This window comes from Octodon degus, unplaced genomic scaffold, assembly GCF_000260255.1.
Source record: "Octodon degus isolate 3935 unplaced genomic scaffold, OctDeg1.0 scaffold00033, whole genome shotgun sequence".
In the NCBI taxonomy this organism is placed as follows: domain Eukaryota; kingdom Metazoa; phylum Chordata; class Mammalia; order Rodentia; family Octodontidae; genus Octodon; species Octodon degus.
This window is the reverse complement of record NW_004524609.1, coordinates 13,250,229-13,269,564: the sequence shown is the minus strand read 5'-3', so window position 1 is coordinate 13,269,564 and position 19,336 is coordinate 13,250,229. Positions and strand designations below refer to the sequence as shown.

Here is a 19,336-nt window from a genome sequence, read left to right as displayed (position 1 = left end):
AAAAACAAAATGTCCTGCCTGGCAAGCAGAAGGTCCTGAGTTTGATCCGTGGTATCACACACACACACACATACACACACACACACACGCACGCACGCACGCACACACACACACACACACACACAAATCTGTGTGTTTGCAAAATAAGAAGTTTAATTGAATGTTATCTTTCTGTAATAAAAGTTTCTACCTACAGTTCTCCTCTTCGCACTGAGTGGATAAGGGTAACCGTATAGGTCAGCGTTTTGTTTCTGGGGAAATCCTGACACGCAGGATTTAAGGAGAGTATGTCCACCGTGGCTCATGGTTCCAAGGCTTCAGTCCATGGTTAGCTAGCTCCAACGCAGAGGCAGCTGGGTAATAGAAAGCTGCATACCTCACAGTGTCCAGGAAGGAGGAAGAGAAGGGAAAGGGCCAGAAAAAGAGAACAGAAGGGCTGGGACAATGATGTGCCCTTCCAGGTTGTGCTCCAGTGAGCTGCTTCCCCTGCCCGGGCTCTCCTGCTGACGGCACATTTAGCTGTGAAGACACCAATGGATTAATCCACCGATAACGTTAGCACCCCATCCCCCCTCCCCCATAAAATTGTGAGCCTCTTGGGAACATTTTTGCTCTAACCCCTAACAGTGGCCGGCGAGGCGGGCATGTGCAGTTGTGCACATGTGTCCTGCACCATCCTAGTACAGAAACGGCGCAGAGGTGCCGGCGCCAGGTACCAGGGTATGGTCTCTCCGGAGCAATCTGCCCGTCTGCATTTCTGAACAATAGTAACCAGGCTGTGCTCCACATACTTTATGAATCCGTGCGATCCTCTAGCAATGATATCCCCGCCTCACACCTAAGGAAAATGGGGTGCAGAGGTTAGGGAAGTGCCCTGAGGTCCATAGTGTGTACCATCCTGTACATTCGCAACCCTGACATGCGCAAACACGGATGCACACAGGGACATGCAGTGACAGCCACGGATACACACAGGGACACATAGACAACAGCAAATGCCCACACAAGCACTGTTGCCCCCACTGTCATCCATTCGCCCTCCCACATCACGCAGCCCAATCCCCCTATGTAATCTTGGTATCCAGAGGGCAGAGGGCATCACAGGAAGGGGTGATCTCCCCTCTGGGGGACTGAGGAAGGGATCCTGGTCTCTTTTGTGCTGTCTTGGAGTGGGGGGGGTGAGGGAGAGATGGGGATGGCTGAGAGCACCCAGCAGGGGTCCTGGTACCCAGCAGGTCTCCCTCCGCTCTCCTTCCCTTCAGCCACTATCTCCAGCAGCCTCAAGAATTGCCCATCTAAGCATAAGTCATTCTTCCAGGCTGCCCACGCTCAGGCCAGGGGATGAAGCAGCCGGGAAATGCAGACCTGGGAGCAAACTGCCTGCGAGCAGGCTCACAGAGGCGAGGGTGTCCAGGCACAGTGTGTGTGTGTGTGTGTGCCTACACACCCAGGCATACACACACACACACACCCCTGACAGTTGTGGCTCTCTGAGTCAGCCTTACATGGAAGGAAGGGATTTAATCACTCGGGGGCTGGGCATGTTATTGTTTTAAAACAAACGAGGGATGACAGCCATGAACAGAGGGTTTTTAAGAACGCAATTCAAAGGGCTCTTGAAAGCTGCTGGAGAAAATGAATGCGCCTTTGAAGTGAGAATGTGCCCATTTGTTACGCTGGGAGCAGTGCTGGCTGCCTGGAGGGCGGCGAGGCAAGGCGGTTGCTTTCCTTGGCAGACAGGTGCCTGCAGCCTCAAGCGCCAGGTCACAGGGGCACCAGGACCTGAAGGCACAGGCCCAGGGACGCTGGCCACTCCTCTGAACCCACAGTCTGTTCGAGCTCCTTTCTGACCATTTTGCAGGCCGATCTGTGCATGCGGCAGCTGTTAAGAGCAGAAGAGAACTGTGTGTGAGGAAGAGGAAGCAGTGGGGAACGTGCAGCTCAAGGAACACCAGTTGGACGGGGTGCTGCAGGGGGTGTGGGGGCAGGCAAGGGGGCCTCGCCCACTCTGAGCCATCCTCAGGCCTGGGTTGGTCACCGTGTGGGAATTTAAGGAGGAGCACCCCAGAGTGTCACAAGTTATGCACTCATAGGATGGAGCCTTGGGGTCCACAATTTGGGGTGCTCCGGCCCAGGGCCAGTTGGCTGGGCCCAAAAGCACACCCAGTTGAGACCTGAACTTTATCTCACAGATGCTGCTGCCTGTTAGGGCCAAGGCTGAGAGGAAGGCAGGGTGCAGGGTGCCTGAGCTCAGCCTCGGCAGGACAGCGTGCTTCAGCCACCCCAAGTCACCCCTGCTGCCGCACGCCCCTTCCTCCTGTTCCTCTGGTTCATTCTCTTAGTCCAAAAGAAGAATGCCAGGTGGGCTCGCCGGGCACCCACCAGCAGGAAAGGTGATGCAGGGGTGATGCACCCTCCCGGCCACGGGGCCCACATCTTAGACTCCGGGACAACATGACTGTTTGCAGAACGTGCGTGCCGAGGCAGGCCCGAGACCCGCACCTCAGCCTCCATCGCAGGCAGTCCGTACTGCAGCTACGGCTCCCGTGTGTCCACTGATGGAGAGACTGAGACTCAGTAGAGAAAATGCTTCCCACCGCCACCCGTGCACACACGTGCACATACCTGGGAGGCAGCGGAGTGAACAGATGGGTGACGAGCACGAGCCTGGAGATTAGGACCCCAGGGCCCACGGCATCCCTCGTGGATCTGAGAGTGGGGATCCAGGATGCCTGGACCACATCCCCAGTCCACCACTTAGCCACCATGTGGCAGGTCCGCAGTACACACTGAGGGATCCCTGGGTGAGCTGTTGAGGGGTGCACTGTGGACCACACTCCCTGAAGCCATCAGGTGCAAGGTACAGGGCTTTGTCCTCATTCTCCCTCCCCGCTCATCCCACTGAGGGGCCAGTCAAGAGTTTAGGGCTTTTCTCCTTTCTCCAGGTGCATAACCTTGGGCAGGATTCATTCTCTCTCTCTCTCTCTCTCTCTCTCTCTCTCTCTCTCTCTCTCGCTCTCTCTCTCTCTCTCCACACACACACACACACACACGTGCGCTAGCACACACATGTGCACAGGCTTCACTGTGCCCTCTACAATATGGATCATCATCCTTGGAGGCCGGGGTTGCCATGGGGATTAAAGGGGCATAGGGCAGAGCCCCTAGATCAACCAGAACTGGCCGGTGCTGTCGTCTTTGTTGACGTCATCACCTGACGCTGGCTCCCCATCCAGCCGGGTCCCACCTGGGGAAGGCAGTGTCTCAGGGTACAGCACAGAGCTCTTCTCCTCCTTCCTCCACCTCCTCATCCTTCCTTTGTCTCCCACGTCTACTTCCACTTCCGCCTTGTCTCCTCCTAGCCAGAGGGGCAGAGGCTCCCCTTCCACCCGAAGCTGCTAGCCAGAGTGGTCCCTTGAAGTCCAGGACCAGAGTGTGCTGTCCATGTGGAGGGGCCATGGGGCTCATGACCTGCAGGCCTGAACCAGGTTGGAGGGTTCAGAGGACCCTGCGGAGAGACGCAGCTGCCTCTTGACACCATGCCCCCAGCCCAAGCGGCAGCACTTCCTCTCCCAGGAAGCTGGCCTGGTATGGATAGGATAGGGAGGCTAAGGCAGGCTGGCTGGGGCCTCAGATGGCAGAAGCAAGTGGCCTGGTGGTGCAAAGATCCACTGAGCAAACTCTGCCCTTGGTGCCTCCAAGGACTTCCCTAGCCCTGGTGAGCAGCATAGGGACCTGCTGTCACCTGCAGCTGTGTGAACCCACTGCTTTGTTCTCTGAGTGACATAGTAGGGGGCAGCAAAGGCAGCAAGCTTGGTGTATCTGCAGTAGAGGAAGGCAGGGGGCTAGGAGGTAGATAAGGACCCTAGTGAAGACTGACTGTACTGACCCAAGGTCAAGTCCTTCCCGCCACAAGGCCTCGAGCAGGCTACCTGGCTGCACCTGCTCCGCCTGTCTGGGGTGCTAAATGAGCTGAGCCCTGTAGCTAAGCGGGCACTGACCCATGGTGCTGTGTCCTTGTTTCCTGCAGATGATGTGTCCCCATATTTCAAGACGGAGCCTGTGCGGACACAGGTGCACCTGGAAGGGAACCGTCTGGTGCTCACGTGCATGGCCGAGGGCAGCTGGCCGCTGGAATTCAAGTGGCTCCACAACAACCGGGAGCTGACCAAGTTCTCCCTGGAGTACAGGCGAGTTACAACACCTCACTGTCCTGGGGGCACATCAGGTTGTGGGCTTGGGTGGTCCCTGGTTTGCCGTCCAATGCTCCTGGGAAGCAGGGGTAACATAGCCCACCCTGCTAGCCCCAGCAGAGGACACTGTCTGGGGGCCTGAGGGTTCCCCATACAATGGTAGATGGGGGCATGGCTCACTGTCAGCATTTGTGGCTTTGGCCAGAGCCCCTTCCTCATTCACTCCTGAGAAGAGCCCTGCTGTCTTAAGGACCTCTGAGAGACAGGCCCGGGTACCATGGAGGAGTGGGGCACACAGCAGCGTAGGGTGAGTGCGGGAGGAGAGATCTTCTCTGGGGCACCATTCTGGAAGGACATGGAAAATGTCCCCAACCGGGTTTAAGCAGAAACCCGTCTTAGTGGGGGCAGGTTTGCTGCTAGCAGTGAGCCCAGCAGCCCACACCCCAGCCCTGCCAGGCCCCTAGGCTTCTCCTGGCCCTGTGCTCCCTCCCTCCTACTCTTATCTTCCCATCTCTGCCTTTATTCTTGGCTTCCACCCCTATGCCTGGTGATTAATCCCCAGGCCTGATGTGCATAATCGGTTTTGCTGGGGAAACAAGATTGTCTTGCCCTGGGGATGTTGATACAAATCTGCCTCCAGGGACAGGAATGCAAATGAGAGGAAGGGTTTAACTGCTGGAAGACCTGTCCTTCCCAGGCAACCATCCTTCCCTTTAGGAAACAAGGAGGCCAGATTTGGGGAGTAACTTGAGCCCCAGGTCCCTTCTGCCCTAACCTAGGGTTGGGTCAGCTGATGTAGTATGGGCTCATTGGCCAAGGAGGAGCAAGAGAGACCAGAGCAGGATTTAGCATCCTTCCCTCCTGTGTGGGGTAACCTGGACCAGGAAACCAGAGGTCCTCCATACTGGCTGCCCTGGGCTCTAGTGTCCAATGAGGAAACCCAAGAAGGGGCTCCTAAAGCAGCCCCTGGTATAGTCTTCAGTTAAGGGTCCAGAACTGCTCCTGACCACTGCCTGGCATCCCTGGGGCCAGTGACAGGCTCTGAAGAGCCCCTGCATCCATTTGGGTGGGAGACTTGCTTGAATGGGACACCAAGACCTGGAAGATGGCCTCACATGCAGATAAGTGGAGCCGGAGCCTCCTGGCCTGCCCTTGACTTCGGGAAAGAAGCTGAGGCAAGGTCCAGCAGGAGAAGAGTCTGTTCCGTATCTGACTCAGAGCTGACCGTTTGGTGCCCTGCACTGCCAGGGCACAAGGGTGGGCACCACACAGCGGCAGAGCCCAGCTGAGCTCCAGCATCAGGCTTACTCACCAACAGGAGAGGCCACACTTGAGAGCAGTCAGCTCTTGTCCCTGGAGGAAGTGGTCAGCATCCAACTGGTGGTGATGGTACAGATGACAATCTCGCTCAGTGAAAACAGTTTATAAGGTCAGCGTTCTGATGTGTGTCCAGTGCTTAGGACATTGCGTCCTGCCAACCGTCCCGTGAGCAGGCACAGATATTTTCCCCATTTTACAGATGAGCAAATGAAACTTGAAGTCCAAGGATTCACCCAGGTCAGATTGCTGGGCTGACTGCAGAGCTGGATTTCCCTTCCATGCACTACCCTGCCTCTCGCGGAGGAAGGATTGCTGCAATCACTTCCTTAATGTGTATCCGGAGCAATCTTTCTGCTAACTGTGCTCTGCAAATTCTGGAAAACAAAGCAGTGGGGAGAATGCAAATATTCCATTTTATAGCTGTGTTGGGTGGAAGTCATCCGGGGGAAATAAATGAGCCTCCACTTGGGAAGCCCAGCCTCGGCCTCCTCACCACAGGAGCATCTGCGGCAACGGCACAGCGGCAATCATATGCCCGAACGCGGGCTGGTCAGGATGTGCCTCTCATCAAAAACTTGCTGTGCCCACAAGGCAGGGCTGAGCCCCTCACTGTGGCCTCAGAACTCTGTGTTCTTGTGCCTGATGGCATCTTATTACCTCCCGCCACACCCATATGGGGCAGCACATGCCAACAAGCAGGGTGTGGTGGTTTCCAGTTGTCCCTCCTCAGGGCTCTCTCTCCTGCAGGGGTGAGCCCAAATGCTGTCTTCTTTAAGAAGCCTGTCCACATTACTCCCTCTCCTCTATCCTTTGTGATCGTCCACAAGACATCCCATTATACCTTGCCTTTAATCACTGTAAATAAACAATAAGACTGAGGTCAGAGCCTCCAGAACCTCGGTTGGTTCCAGAGACCTCAAGCCTTAGACTCTAGAACTTGACGCTGCTGGGCCCTCTTCCTTCCGAGCTGCTCAGCTATGCCCGTGGTGAGAAGTTCAGGAGCCATAGACCATAGCTGCTGATTTCAGACTAGAAGGAACTTCCTGGAAGTTTCACTAAAAAGTCCCAGGGAAGGATCCTGATTGGCTCAGCTCTGATCATCTTAAACCAATCACAGTGGGCAGCAGTTTATCCTGCCAGGATTGATGTGGCGAGCACCATATTTCTACTCGAGGGCACAGACATGGCACACACGGTAGGGAAGGAAGGAGATGATTATCGGCAGAAGAAAGGGAAGGGTGGTGGGCGGATAGAAAGCCTCCTCCACTACACCACCTCTGTCCCCAAGGAGGGCCTCGCCCACGGCATTCGCTTTCTTTTCCTTCTTTTCTTTCTTCCTCCCGCCCTCCCTCCTTCCCTCTTTCTTTGTTGCTTTCCTTTTTGAAAACTGTCAAATTTTAGATCACTGCTAGATCACAGATGTACTCACTATTTTTGTTCATCTAAGAAATTGGTGTACACACAGTGTTGCCTCGATTCTAAGTAATGTGTCCTCAGAGTGAGGCATTTGCCCCCCAGAACCCTCACACAGTTCTTCCATGCATTGACCCAGTACTGCTTCCTAACGCACAGCCCACCTTCAGACTTCTCCATTTGTTCCACCGGTCATCACTTACTGGACCCTGTCAATGTCCTTTATGGACATTTTGTTGTTATTTGATACAGGATCTGATCAAGGGCCACATAGTACTTCTAGATGTCATGCATCTTTACAGTCCTCTTCAGCTCTTCTCCCGGTGTGAATTTGTTTGTCCATCTGTCCCCTCCTGACTAGATGCACACTGAGTGCTTTTGGGAATAATATGACATCTGTGTGTGTGTGTTGCCTGCTTTGTATCAGAGGACACCTGGTATCAGTTTGCACCAGTGGAGATGTTAGGTTTGACTACTACCAGGTGTCTCCCTTCTCTCTCTCCCTCTCCCTCTCTCTCTCCTCTATCTCTGTCTCTCTCTGTCTCCCCTCCTTTCCCTTCCCACCTTCCCTCCTTCTCTCTTTCCCTCCCTCTCTTTGCTTGTGGGTATCAAGCCCAGAAAATTTGCATCAACCTTCATCTCCAGCAATCTTCTCTTTGAGATGGGGCTCACCAAGTTACTCAGACTAGGCTGGAACTCGGCATCCTCTGCCTTAGCTCTCAGGGTGCAGTACGGGGCTTCCAGGCCCGTGCCCCTGCTCATCTCCTTGCCTGGGTAGTTGACGAGTAACGGGTTATGTGTGACGTAACTATGCTCCTCCCCAGGAGTTCCCCATCCAGGGATGTAGAATCCGTGGGTGAATCTTAGCTGAACCAGCTCTTTCGTGACGCTTATGATATAGAGATTTTCCTTCCCTTCTCTTATTTATATTAGCTATCAAGGTTTTATAAAAAGTTTTATCATCTCACTCCTTTTGAAATAATTTAGTGTGAACTCATAGGCTTATTTTTACTCAAATACGTAGATATGTAAATAGATATTCAAATATATGTATTTTTACTCAGTATGTTTTAATTAATCCGTGTCATCTCATTTCGGTGCCCTTAATAACCCAGATTCAGCCAGGGGAGCGTCTTCAAGCTGGCTCACAGGTCCTTTCTGTGTGTGCTCCTTGCATCTTGAGCTATTTCTTGGTTTTGGCTGAACAAAATGTTCCCGGCTCACCTTTTAAATCAACGCACATGGAAATTGCATCAGGAAGCAGGCGGGCCAGCTTGACGCCCCCTGGCTCTCTGGCCGCTGCTGGATGCCGAGGACTTCCCACTCTCTTATACACCCCAGGCTTTGACTAAGGCGATGAGATCCGATTCTTGGGCAAGGAAATGGCTAAATTTACTCAGCCAGTCGAGAGGAAATAAGATTAGAAGTGCTGCCATAAATTTAACGGTGTTTTCCAGCCTGAGTCCAAAGGAGGATGTTCACACTTGAGGCCAGTCTCTTAGAGTATTTATTCCTGGCGGGATCTGTAATCACATGGATCTGGGTGTGTGTGTGTGTGTGTGTGTGTGTGTGTGTGTGTGTGTGTGTGTTAGAATCAGAGACCAAGAGACAGACAGAGAGAGAGAGAGAGAGAGAGAGAGAGAGAGGCAACCCTGTGTATCTAAGTACGGTCAAGCATTGCTTAATGTTGGAGAAATTCATCCTCAGGCACCTTTGTCATTGTGCAAATGTCCCAGAGCACACTGGCACACACCTAGGTGGTGTAGATAAATCAGGTGACCTGGCCTTTTAATGCCAGCAGGGGCTGAGGAGGTAGCTCAGCGGTCTAAGCACCTGTCTGGCAGACTCAAGGACACAGGTTCAGTCCCCAGTACCACATGCTGTGCCAGCCCCTGAAACTGGGGGGCGGGGGGTGCACACCTCTAATCCCAGTGCTGAGGAGGCTGAGACAAGTGGATCACTATGAGTCTGAGCTGCATCCAAGACCCTGTACCACATAAATAAATAAGATATTGGAGCCATGCTGAACACAAACTGTCTGAGGCCCCTGCCAGCATTAACAGGGTCTGCAACTATTAGTAGAATAACCCTAAAATTATAATGAAAGTACAGTATGATAGGCAGCACTCACATCGTCCCTTACCACCAAGCACCCTGTGGTGTGCAGAACTGTAGGTGCTATAATTTTATACAACTGGTGGCGCAGTACAGTGTTTACACCAACACCAACATCAGCACATGAGTAACGCATTGAGCTACGAAATTATCTTGGCCACAGTGAGGTGATGTGACAAGAACATTGTTAGCTCCATTATAATCTGATGGAACCACTGTCGTCTATGTGGATGGAAATGTTGTCATGGGACCCGTGACCGTAGTGCGACCGTGGCATACGTGGATGGTGGCAGAGACTTGCCTCCCCACTAGCTGTGTGACCGGGGCAGCAGTCACCAACCTGGACTCCTCTTCTTAGAATGGGGCACAGTGGTGCTGGGGGTGGTGCAGGGATCCCACTAAGTGGCTCCTGTAGGGACTGCACAGCTGCCCGTCTTGATGGAGTCCTGCGACAATCTGACTGCCAGCCCAGCCGAACCCATGGCGCAGGTGAGCCTTCTCCTGTCCCTGTGGTCACCTGGCCCTCTGTGCCTGCGACAGCTGCCACAGCCCCCAGCCCTCTTTAAAGAACTGTCCGGGCCCAGGTGTGGCAGCGCCCCAGCATTATAGAAGGCTGAGGCAGCAGGAACTCAAGTTCTAGCCCAGCCTGAGCAATGTAGGGACTTGATGAGACCCTGTATCAAAATAAAAAGTAAACAAACAAGGGGACTGGATGTACAGCTCAGCGTGAAAGCTCAGTTCAGCTGCTAGTGCCATGAAACTTTTTTGTTTGTGTGTGTGTGTGTGTGTGTGTGTGTGTGTGTGTGTGGTACTGGGGATGGAACTCAGGACCTTGCGCTTGCCAGGCAGGCACTTACTCTACTGAGCTATCTCCCTGGCCCCAAAACTTCATTTTGGCAAGTGCTATGTGACCTCCTTGTTAGCAATGAGTCTTTATCCATTTTAACCCCAGCCTTAAATGCCCAGCTTGCAAAATAAAATGGATGTGCAGCTGGAGAGCTAGCTTTGGGGACAGTGAAATCTGACCTTAATGAAATGAGACCCCTTTTCTCACAGGAGTAGGGCACTGTCGTGAAAGACCTTCCCAAAGGCCTTGACCCCATTGCACCCCCTCACTGGGAATAAATGCCCAGGGGGGGCTGGGGTGTGTGCTGCATGGGGTTGGATTGGTGCTCACATGGGTGAGAGATTCCCTCGCAGCCCAAGGTGCACCTCCCACCGTTCTGGAAGTGCCTGTGCTACATACCAGGTGTCAAGAAAGTGACTGTGTGGGATGGGAGCCCTCCTGGGCCACTGCTAGGGCCTTGTACCCCCTCTTCTCAGCTTCCCTACCCTCCGGGAGCCACCTGCTGGGCTGAGGGAGCCCAGCCTCAGTTCGTATGCATTGCACCTTCAAGGGCTGTGGATGTGGTCACTGGATTGTCCTTGTGGCTGTGTCCTGCCCAAGTCGCCAGTCAGGCGCATTGCCCCAGCTCGGGGAGGCCTCTTGCAGGAGCTGTCCTCACACTTAAACATGAAAAACAGTGTGATGAGTGATGCATGCACATACACACACACACATGCATGCATGCGTGCATGCACACACGCACGCACACACATATGCAGTCAGGTTCACACCCGAAGGAGGACCGGTGCTTCTGAGGTGCACTTGGAGACAGGTGCTTCACGTGCCTCAGCGCACAGCGGCTCAGGAAGACTGCGCTTACCAATTGCAGAGTGAGGAACTTGGCACTCAGGGAAGCCTCGAGCACTCCCGGGGTCGCCCAGAGGGTGGGCGGGCAGCAAGTCCGAGAGATCGGAGGGGCCCCAGGTGCTATCTGTTCTGCACGTGGTGTCTTCTCTGTCCCCACCCTGTCACTGGACATCGGCTCTGCCCCCATGTCCCCTCTGAGGGGCTGACCACGGCTGCCTGGTGGGCAGAAGCTGGGTGAACCGGCGCTGGCTTCGCTGAAGACAGAACTCACAGGCACAGCCCTGGGTCGGAAAGCCTGTATGTACAGCAGCCCCGGAGGGGACCCAAACAAAGGCAGGCGACACACAGGGCCCCTGGCAGCCTTTGAAGGAAAGGAAGGCTCTGCAAGCCAACAGCTGTATCTCATTTCTCTGGCTCACTCTGGCCTCCCTTTTGAAGAGAGGGCCAGCCGCAGAGGCAAAGACCAGAGACTGGCAGGCCTGCAGAAGGTACTAGAGCCCGTGGCCAGTGGGGAGCAGGCACAAGCCACCTTCTTAATGGCAACAGTTCTGGGCGATTGGTGCCCAGAAGGGATTGTATAATCCCAATAATAAGGGATTGTTGTTCAGAGAGGTTCAGCAACTTGCCCAAGGTCACACAGCAGCACGAGGAGAGCCAGACATGCCTGAGGTTTAATGGACTCCAGACCTGCGCTCCTCCCCTGTTCTGTGCTGTTTTAGGGTGCATGTCCTTTCCCAGAGCACCTTCAGGTCCAGCCTTTGGGGACTGACCCAGCTAGCCTCCTAATTCAGTGCAGAATATACACACCTGGCCCACAGAGCTTCCCTCTACCTGGCCCTATTCTAAGCACCTATGTTTCTTCACTGTCCCTCACAAACACCCAGAATGCACAGATTAATGATGCTTCTCATGCCAGACCCCAGACGGCCACTTTCATTGGGGGTCCTCCTCTTGGTCCTTGATGTCATGGAGCCCGCGGTGGGGCCGTGTGCTTCATGAGGAAGGCGAGGTCCCAACTCTGCTTCTCGGCCAAGGTCTGAGGCCACAGAGCAGAGACGAACAGGTTGGAGTGTCCCTGGGTGCAGGGACAGTCGGCATCCAGGGCAGCACGGGGGGCAGAGGTGCACAGGTCACCCCTGTGAGCACCTGGGCCAAGGGAGCTAGAGAGGCTGCTGGGGAGGAGCCCACAGGCATGGACAGGTGACGGGAAAGAGAGGTTGTCCTGGTGGAAGGCGCTGGCAGTGCTCCCTCCTCGTCACACAGTTCAGTGGCTGCCGTGTGACCGGATACAGTGTCACCAGGACAGCAAACTCCTGCCTCACACAGGTGGCTGCTGAGTTCAGTGACTCAGCCAAAGCTGGAGGAGGCAGGAGGAGGTGAGTGAGGACACACTGGGGCCGGAAGAGCTGGAAGACCAGCATGTCCAGGGAAGTGGGCAGGAGTGAGACACCAGGGTCTAGGCCAGGGCTGGGGCCTGGGGACTTCGTTGCCCTCCAGAAGCTCTGTGGAGGTCTTGCTTTGTCCTGCCCAGGGAGCAGGCATGGCTGAGAGGCATGTGCAGCAGGTAGGAATTAGGGAGCAGTTGGGAGCCGGGCCAGCCCAGCAGGGGTGTGGTGGTTGGGCGGTGCCGTTGATAGTGGAGCTAGAACAGTCATGGGCTCAGTGATCCCTGGAATAGGTTGCAGGGAGAAGGAGGCACTGGTGAAGCTGCAGTGAAGGGCCCCTGGAGGGAACCTGTGGAAGGTTCTGGGCTTGTTCTAGGCACAGTGAGCATCAGGTGGAGACATCAGCCTAGGACGGAGGAGAAGATGAAACTGGAGATCCTAGTTGAGGAGTCTTGGCACTTGGCACAGGGGAAGGGCTGGAGGGTCCAGCGGGCGGCAGTCAGTGGTGAGAGCCAGCCCTGCGGAGCACAGGCAGGAGGCGGAGGGAAGAGGAATGCGAGAGATTGACGCCTGCAGGAGGGAAGCCATGCACAAGCTGCTGCTGGACACAAACACAGTCAGCTGGACTTAGGGATGTGGAAGTGGAGAGACCTAGGGACGTGGAAGGTGAGAGACCTGGGTGAGGGGTGAGGTAAGGAGCTGTGAACAAGCACAGGGTGCAGCTGTGAGCTCAGGAGGAGGTGCTGATAGTGCCCACCCAGATGGCCGAAGGAGACAGCTGCAGGACGCGTGCTCCCGGCTGCGTCTCTCAGTGAGTCACACGAGCCCGAGACCCTGACCTGCCCCCACCCAGCCCTTAGCTCCGGGATTCTTTTAGGAAGGGCTGGGCCGAACCTCTCAAGCATCTCTGTGCCTTCACTCACGCTTCACGTCCCTCTCATCTCCCCGTCCTCACACACCTCTGCTGCCTGGTGTGTCTCCCACAGTCCAGTGCCAGCTGCCCCCGATGACACGCAGGCCTATTCCTCACCTGCTCCCTGTGTGGCTGGGACATGTGATTTAACCCCTGCCTCGGTTGCTGGCCTGGGAGATGGGAGTAGTACCTACCTCCCAGGCTGGTCAGGAATGTCTTGTGAGATCCAGGGCATGGAGGAGTGTCTGGTCCCGAGCGACTCTCCAAATGGGAAGGACACCCTCAGCACCGCCAAGAATATTACACTGCTCCCTGACCACATGGCTCCTCGTGGGTGAGGCATTTTCACTCCCCTCCCGGCTATAGCTTTATCCCGCCAGTCCCAGGAAGCCCCAGCCCCTCTTGCTCCAAAAGGCTTCTTTCCACCTCTCTGCTGCTGGTTCTGTAGAGATCCGGTCCCCTTCGGCAGAGAGCTTGGACAGCTCGTCTGAAAACTGAAGGCTGAGAGAGAGAAGGCTGAAGCGCAGGAATTAGTTATGATGGACATAAATTGAACTTTAATAGAGATGTACGTGGCTCGGAGCCAGTGTACTCAGTCAGAGGGAAGGGAGTAATTAAAAGTTAACGAGTTTAGAAATGTCATAATCCACTGGGAGGGATGGGGGAGGAACCCCTGCCCCAGCGCACTGTCCTTCCCTCCACCCAAGGTTGGCTGCTCCACTCCTGGAGGCCCAGGGAGGCAGACAGGTTGCAGAGTCCCCTCTACACTTATGGGGCCCACCTTCTCCAGTGAGGGTAACAGCACAATTTGAAGGGCATCTCGATCTGCAGCCCTGTACTGCCCATGAGGACAGCAACAGGTAGGACAGGGTTTCCCTGGCACTATGGAGCTTCAGGGAAAAGTTCTTGGCCATAGGGGTGACTGGCCATGCACTGTGAAGTTTATCTGCAACCCTGAGATGCCAATGGCCACCCCCTGCTGATGTGATAACTAAAAATGTCTCCAGGCACTGCTTAATATACTTGAAGACCATCACCTTCTGTTAAGGTGTCCTCTACCAGAGTCCTATAGCCGGGCACTGGTGTCCCCTTGCATCTCCCAGCAGGAGCCAGAGCTGCCCTTCCACGCATGAATGCCCTGCCACACTGGGGTTAGCATCCTAGCATGGCCTGGGCATACTGGCCTGGCACAGGAGGGACAGAGCTGCTGCCCACCCTTGGGCCCCTCTCAGGGGCCTCTCCAGCCCCTTTCTACAACAACCCAAATATACAATTCTTCCTGTTGCACAAGCTGGCCTTTACTGAGACCACCCTGATCCTCCACATGGATGAGAAGGGCAGGTGCAATGCCTCATCCCACACCCGTGAAGGTGAAGGTACAGAGAGCCCAAGCACCTGGCACGGCTTGTTCGCGATGTGTGACAGAGCCCACCCTCATTCCCCAGCATGGAAGCGGGTCACCCTGGCTTCCTCTGGGCAGTCCTACTATAGGCTTGGGCAGGAGGGTGTAGGCCACCCGTGAGAGAGGACACAGGGTGTGCCTGATCTTGGCCACCTGTGGCATCCACAACCCAGCCCCCAGTGTTCCCTAACATGCCCCTAAACTCCAGCCTGTCCACCCACTGGAAACCTCCTCTGTTTTTGCAGGTTTTGTCTGTACCAGAGGGGCCCTGGCCCTGCTCAGAATCTGCCATTAGGGCAGGAAAAGCCGAAGGAGGCAGACGGGAGGGAGAGAGGTGACAGGGAGGGCCTCAGAAGGTCAGGGCTCATGGTGGGCAGCAAGCACACAGCTGCACGGTGCCTTGGCTGGATGTAGCCATGATTCTGTCAATTAAGACTAATAAGATCAGAGTGGAAGAGGACAGGCAAACAAGGAGGCTAAGGTCTCTAACACCTCAGTTGGCTTGGTTTCCATAGCAACCTGTTTTCTTACCCTTTCCTTACTGGGTCTTAGGGGAAGAAAATGGGGTCCCTACTCCCAAGGAAGCTGGGGATAGACAGGGTGTCACTTTGCTGGAACTGAGCCCAGGAATGAAGGTGCCGGGGTAGCAAGAAGAGGGTGGCCGGAGCTTTGATAGAGCCACACAACCACACAGCACTCCAGCTGGCTTCTAGGCGGAGGCCTTGGTTTCCACAGCTGAGACACTAGTGCCCTCGGTGACAATGGCTTCCTGGGGTTGGGGTAGGAGCTCATGTCAAGATTGGAGTTGAAGCCCAGACCCTTGGAGTCCCCATTGGGTGCTGCTCAAGTCCCACAGAGATAGGCAGCAGGGTGGGGCTCCGTGACAGCACTGGTCAGGCAGGCCACCGGGGACACGCAGGATTCATCTTTCAGGGGTTGAATGTGTTTCACACCTGTCCCCACGGATCAGAGGGTCTGCTCCTCACTTCCTTTTCCCTTGGTGTCCCCATAGGCTCACACTGTGGCATCACAGCCCTGAGACGGTGGTGGGACAGAGGACATTCTCATGCAGCCAAGGGCTCCCTCTGTAGCTGTGTCCCCACACAGGGGTACCACCCAGCCCCACAGCACACAGCACCCCATGTGCCTTCACTCTCCTCCTCATTCCCACAGCGTGAGCAGGTAGCATGGCTCCCAGCTCATGGATGCAGGAACAGAGGCCCAGCGAGGCAAAGGGAAGTGTCCAGGGGCACACTGCAAATCAGGGTGGGGCTAGGGACTTGGATGTCCATAGCTCAGAAGTCTGGAATGCAAAGGTGCGTGCACCCAGGCCACTGTCTCTTTCTTTAGCCCTCATTGCCTCCCACCCGCAACTGGTGCTTTCTGCACAGCCAACCCTGGCAACCTGGGCGCTGAGGCTGCACCCCCAGACTCCCCAGTGCATGCAGCAGAAAACATGCAAATCAGTACTCACCGCAGCCTTTCACAAAAGCCTCCCGAGGAAAGCTCTTCCCTGATGAACTGAGGCTATTTATTTCCACCACGAAGAAATTTAACAGGCAAATTAAGATGGGTTGGCTCATTCATCACCTGAAATTGACAGTTTTGGATTGGGTCCAAATCTCTGGGAACCATCGCACAGAGACAGGGACAGGGCGTGAGGGGCCATAGAGCAGTGGGAAGCAGGGGCGGGTGTGCCTGTTGGGGGCACAGGTGCTTCTGATCTGACTGACTGTGTGGATGTGCGGACACGAGGTGCTGAGTGCCAGGTCCCGCCACCATCTCCCCCCAGGTGCCCCACCCTCGCGCGCCTGGGCTAGAGGGCTGACTCGCCCTTGGGCTCTCCATCCTCCCCCTCCCGGGATGTCCTGCTTCCCCCACTCTAGCACTCAGCCCCCACTAACCAGATCTGAGGAGCTGGTAATGACCTGCTTCCCTGGGCTGCTGCCCCCCACTACCTCCACAGATCCCTCCCTCAGCCCCATCCATGGGGGTTCTCCAGCACCTCTCCCCAGTGTCTTTGTCTCCCACCCCCCCCCCAGCACTTGGAGGAGCTGGGCCTCTCAGCCCTGAACTTCTGCCCTAGTCTCTTCCCAGAGGCTGCCTGTCTCAGTTACTCTTCTCTCATTGCTGGGACAAATACCCAACACCCAAAATGAAGGAAGGCAAGGTTTATTTAGCTCACAGTTCCAGGAGGTTTCAGTCCATACTCAGCTGGCTCCAAGGCACAGCCGACACATGGCAGAGAGCCGCCTTTCATGGTGAGACAGAGTAAAGGGGAGTGGCTGCAGCCCCTCAGGCAGCTAGCTGACCTCTCTCCCCTCCTCCTTACACCACAATTCAGAGTATCTGCGCCAGGGCACTCCACCCTGAATCCCAGTATTCATTCAAGAATCAGTCACCGAAAAAAAAAAAAAAAAAAAAAAAAAACTCATTCACAAACTCCAAAGCCAGCCTATGACTGCATGAGGCTTTGCGGGGGACACCTATACACAAAACATAACGCTGTCCAAGTCCCCAGGGTGGCAGAGCATGCTAGAAGTGGGCGTGAAGGGGAGTAGGGGCTGGAGACGGGGATTTCCGCTCCAGCTCCTCCTCGCCCTTGGGAGCCTAACCCCACAGCATTCTCTAGTTCAGTATAAGCAGGGGTGCAGGTGAGACCCTGGGCTCTGGGGAGTCACAGAGGGCTCAGAAGTGGGGAGGCCAATCTTCTGCAGAACAAGGACTGCAAACCAGAAAAGACAGTCTCCCCAAAGGAGGCTGGGCACCAGCCTGGGGGGGCAGCCTACACATGCCAGGGCCTGCAGCCACCAGCTGCCCCTCTGTGCTTGAGCCCATGGGAAGTGGGGAGGCGAGGAAAATGCTCCCTTCCTCCCCCAGGCCGTTCTCTCCGGTCAGTGATCTTCCCCTAAACTTGATGGCCTAAACATCGGTGCTGCTTTAGGGCTCCCCATGTTCACAGCTTGGACTGTGCCCTGGAAGGAGCTGGGGGCTGGGTGTCTTTGTGGAGTGCACCTTCTTTTGTGGCACAGAGGTCTTGGGGTCCTGATCTGAGGAGACACATAGAACCCACAAGGCCTACGCTTCAGTGTCCTGCCTCTTTCTGTGGGTGCGAGCCTGCCACAAGGCCAGCCCCAAGGGGAATGGGAAACAGGCCCTGTAGTGGGGCTGCGCTTTTCAGTCCCAAGCCATCATCACTCAGGCCTGGCTGGAGCCCAGCAGCCGTAGCTGTCACCTTTACCACATATGGGCTCTCAGGCGGGGCCTCGGGGCCTCATTAACATGGTTCTGGTCTAATTCTCTTCCCGGGTGTCTCTGAAGTCCCCTGCCAGGGCTAGAGAGTAGCTGGGGAACAGGAAGTGCTGGGCAGAGGCCAGAGGTCAGGGATGATGGGAGTCATTCTGGGGCCAACTGCCCAGATGTGAGCAGATGTTCCAGAGGATGGTCGGAGGAGCCCACAAGGAGGCCCAGGATCACGGAGCAGCCACTGTCCCAGATCCTGGCCCCTGGCAGCCCCAGCTCAGGCTCTGCTCCCAGGCCAGCTAGCTGAGCCAGGGTTGCCCACACGAGTTGCCTTGGGCCAGGAGTCACATGGGGACCTTTAGGGAGGACAGATGACAGTGTGAGTAAGAACAGCACCAGCCAGGTGAGGCGGTACATGACATCATCCTGGATATGGTACTCTGGGGCTGAAGTGGCAGGATCACACCTTTGAAGTCAGCCTGAGCAACTTGGCAATCTCTTGTCTCAAAGATTTTCCAATGGGAGCGTGCCTGCCTCGCGTGGACAAGGGCCTACTTTGATACCTAGTACTGCAAGGGGGAGGAGGAGAGGAGCATAATACCAGTGGCAGCTCATGCACAGCACCGGCCTTAACTCTCGGCCCTACCCTAAGCACACTGTGTGTCCTGTCTCACTCAGTGCACACGGTGCGCCCTCAGGCAAGAGCTGTAGTGTGATACTCAAAGCACAAAATGTACCACAACCATCTGAGACTCTGCCACCTACTGGTTGTGTGACCACGGGCAAGTTACTCATCTTTGCCATCTGCCAGATGTGGATATAATTAAACCTGACCTTGGGGTAATGAGAAAGAAGTAACTGCACTATCGCGTGTACAGTGCTTACAACAGTGCCTGGCCCGCATTGGTATCTACTGTATCACCTCTATCTTATGGGTGAGGAAGTGGAGACACAGGGAATTAGGCAACTTGCCTAGAGTCACAGAGTAGGTAACAGACCCCAGGACCCTTCTTCCTGCTCTGTGCTTACCGACCCTTAGCACAGAGGTACTGAGGCAGAGCGGGCGGGGTGACCTGAGCGATCTGACCTGGGTCATGCTGGGCTTTAGGGGCTGCTGGTCTCAGCTGTATGGGCCATCAGCTCGCCTGGGTCTAGTTTGTGAAACAACTGCTAGGTGTTTGTCAAAGTGTGGTGCACGCCCAGAAGTTGGGACACAGCCGGTGAGAGTAGGAGTGCATAAGTGTGCATGTGTCAGTGTGCGCACACACACCAGGTCTGGTCCTGGGCTGTGACCGCAGGCCCATGTGCACGGTGAGTCCAGCTATGAGCTCACCAGAAGCAGGCCACTGTGGCCCCTTCTCACCACTCGGGTCAGCCTTGACTGTGGATTTCTCCATCCTGTGCACTCTTCTGGGGTTGAAAATGGCCTTTTGGGGAGCCAGGAAGATAGGTCAGTAAAATAAGTGCTTGGCTGGCAAGCTCAAGGGCCTGAGTTCGATCCCCAGTTCAAAAGAAAGAAAGAAAGAGAGAGAGAGAGAGAGAGAGAGAGAGAGAGAGAGAGAGAGAGAGAGAGAGAGAGAGAGAAAAGAAAGAAAGAAAGAAAGAAAGAAAGAAAGAAAGAAAGAAAGAAAGAAAGAAAGAAAGAAAGAAAGAAAGAAA

At 55.2% G+C, this 19,336-nt stretch overlaps 1 protein-coding gene across 1 annotated transcript in view; it reads left to right on the top strand.

Moving 5' to 3' along the window:
- The window catches only part of Sdk2 (sidekick cell adhesion molecule 2), a 277,422-nt gene that overhangs the window by 125,665 nt on the left and 132,421 nt on the right, over positions 1–19,336 (top strand). The window contains exon 2 of the mRNA XM_012514498.2: positions 4,031–4,190. Within this exon, the coding sequence (XP_012369952.2) occupies positions 4,031–4,190 (160 nt within the window). The remainder of the gene's footprint in view (positions 1–4,030; positions 4,191–19,336) is intronic.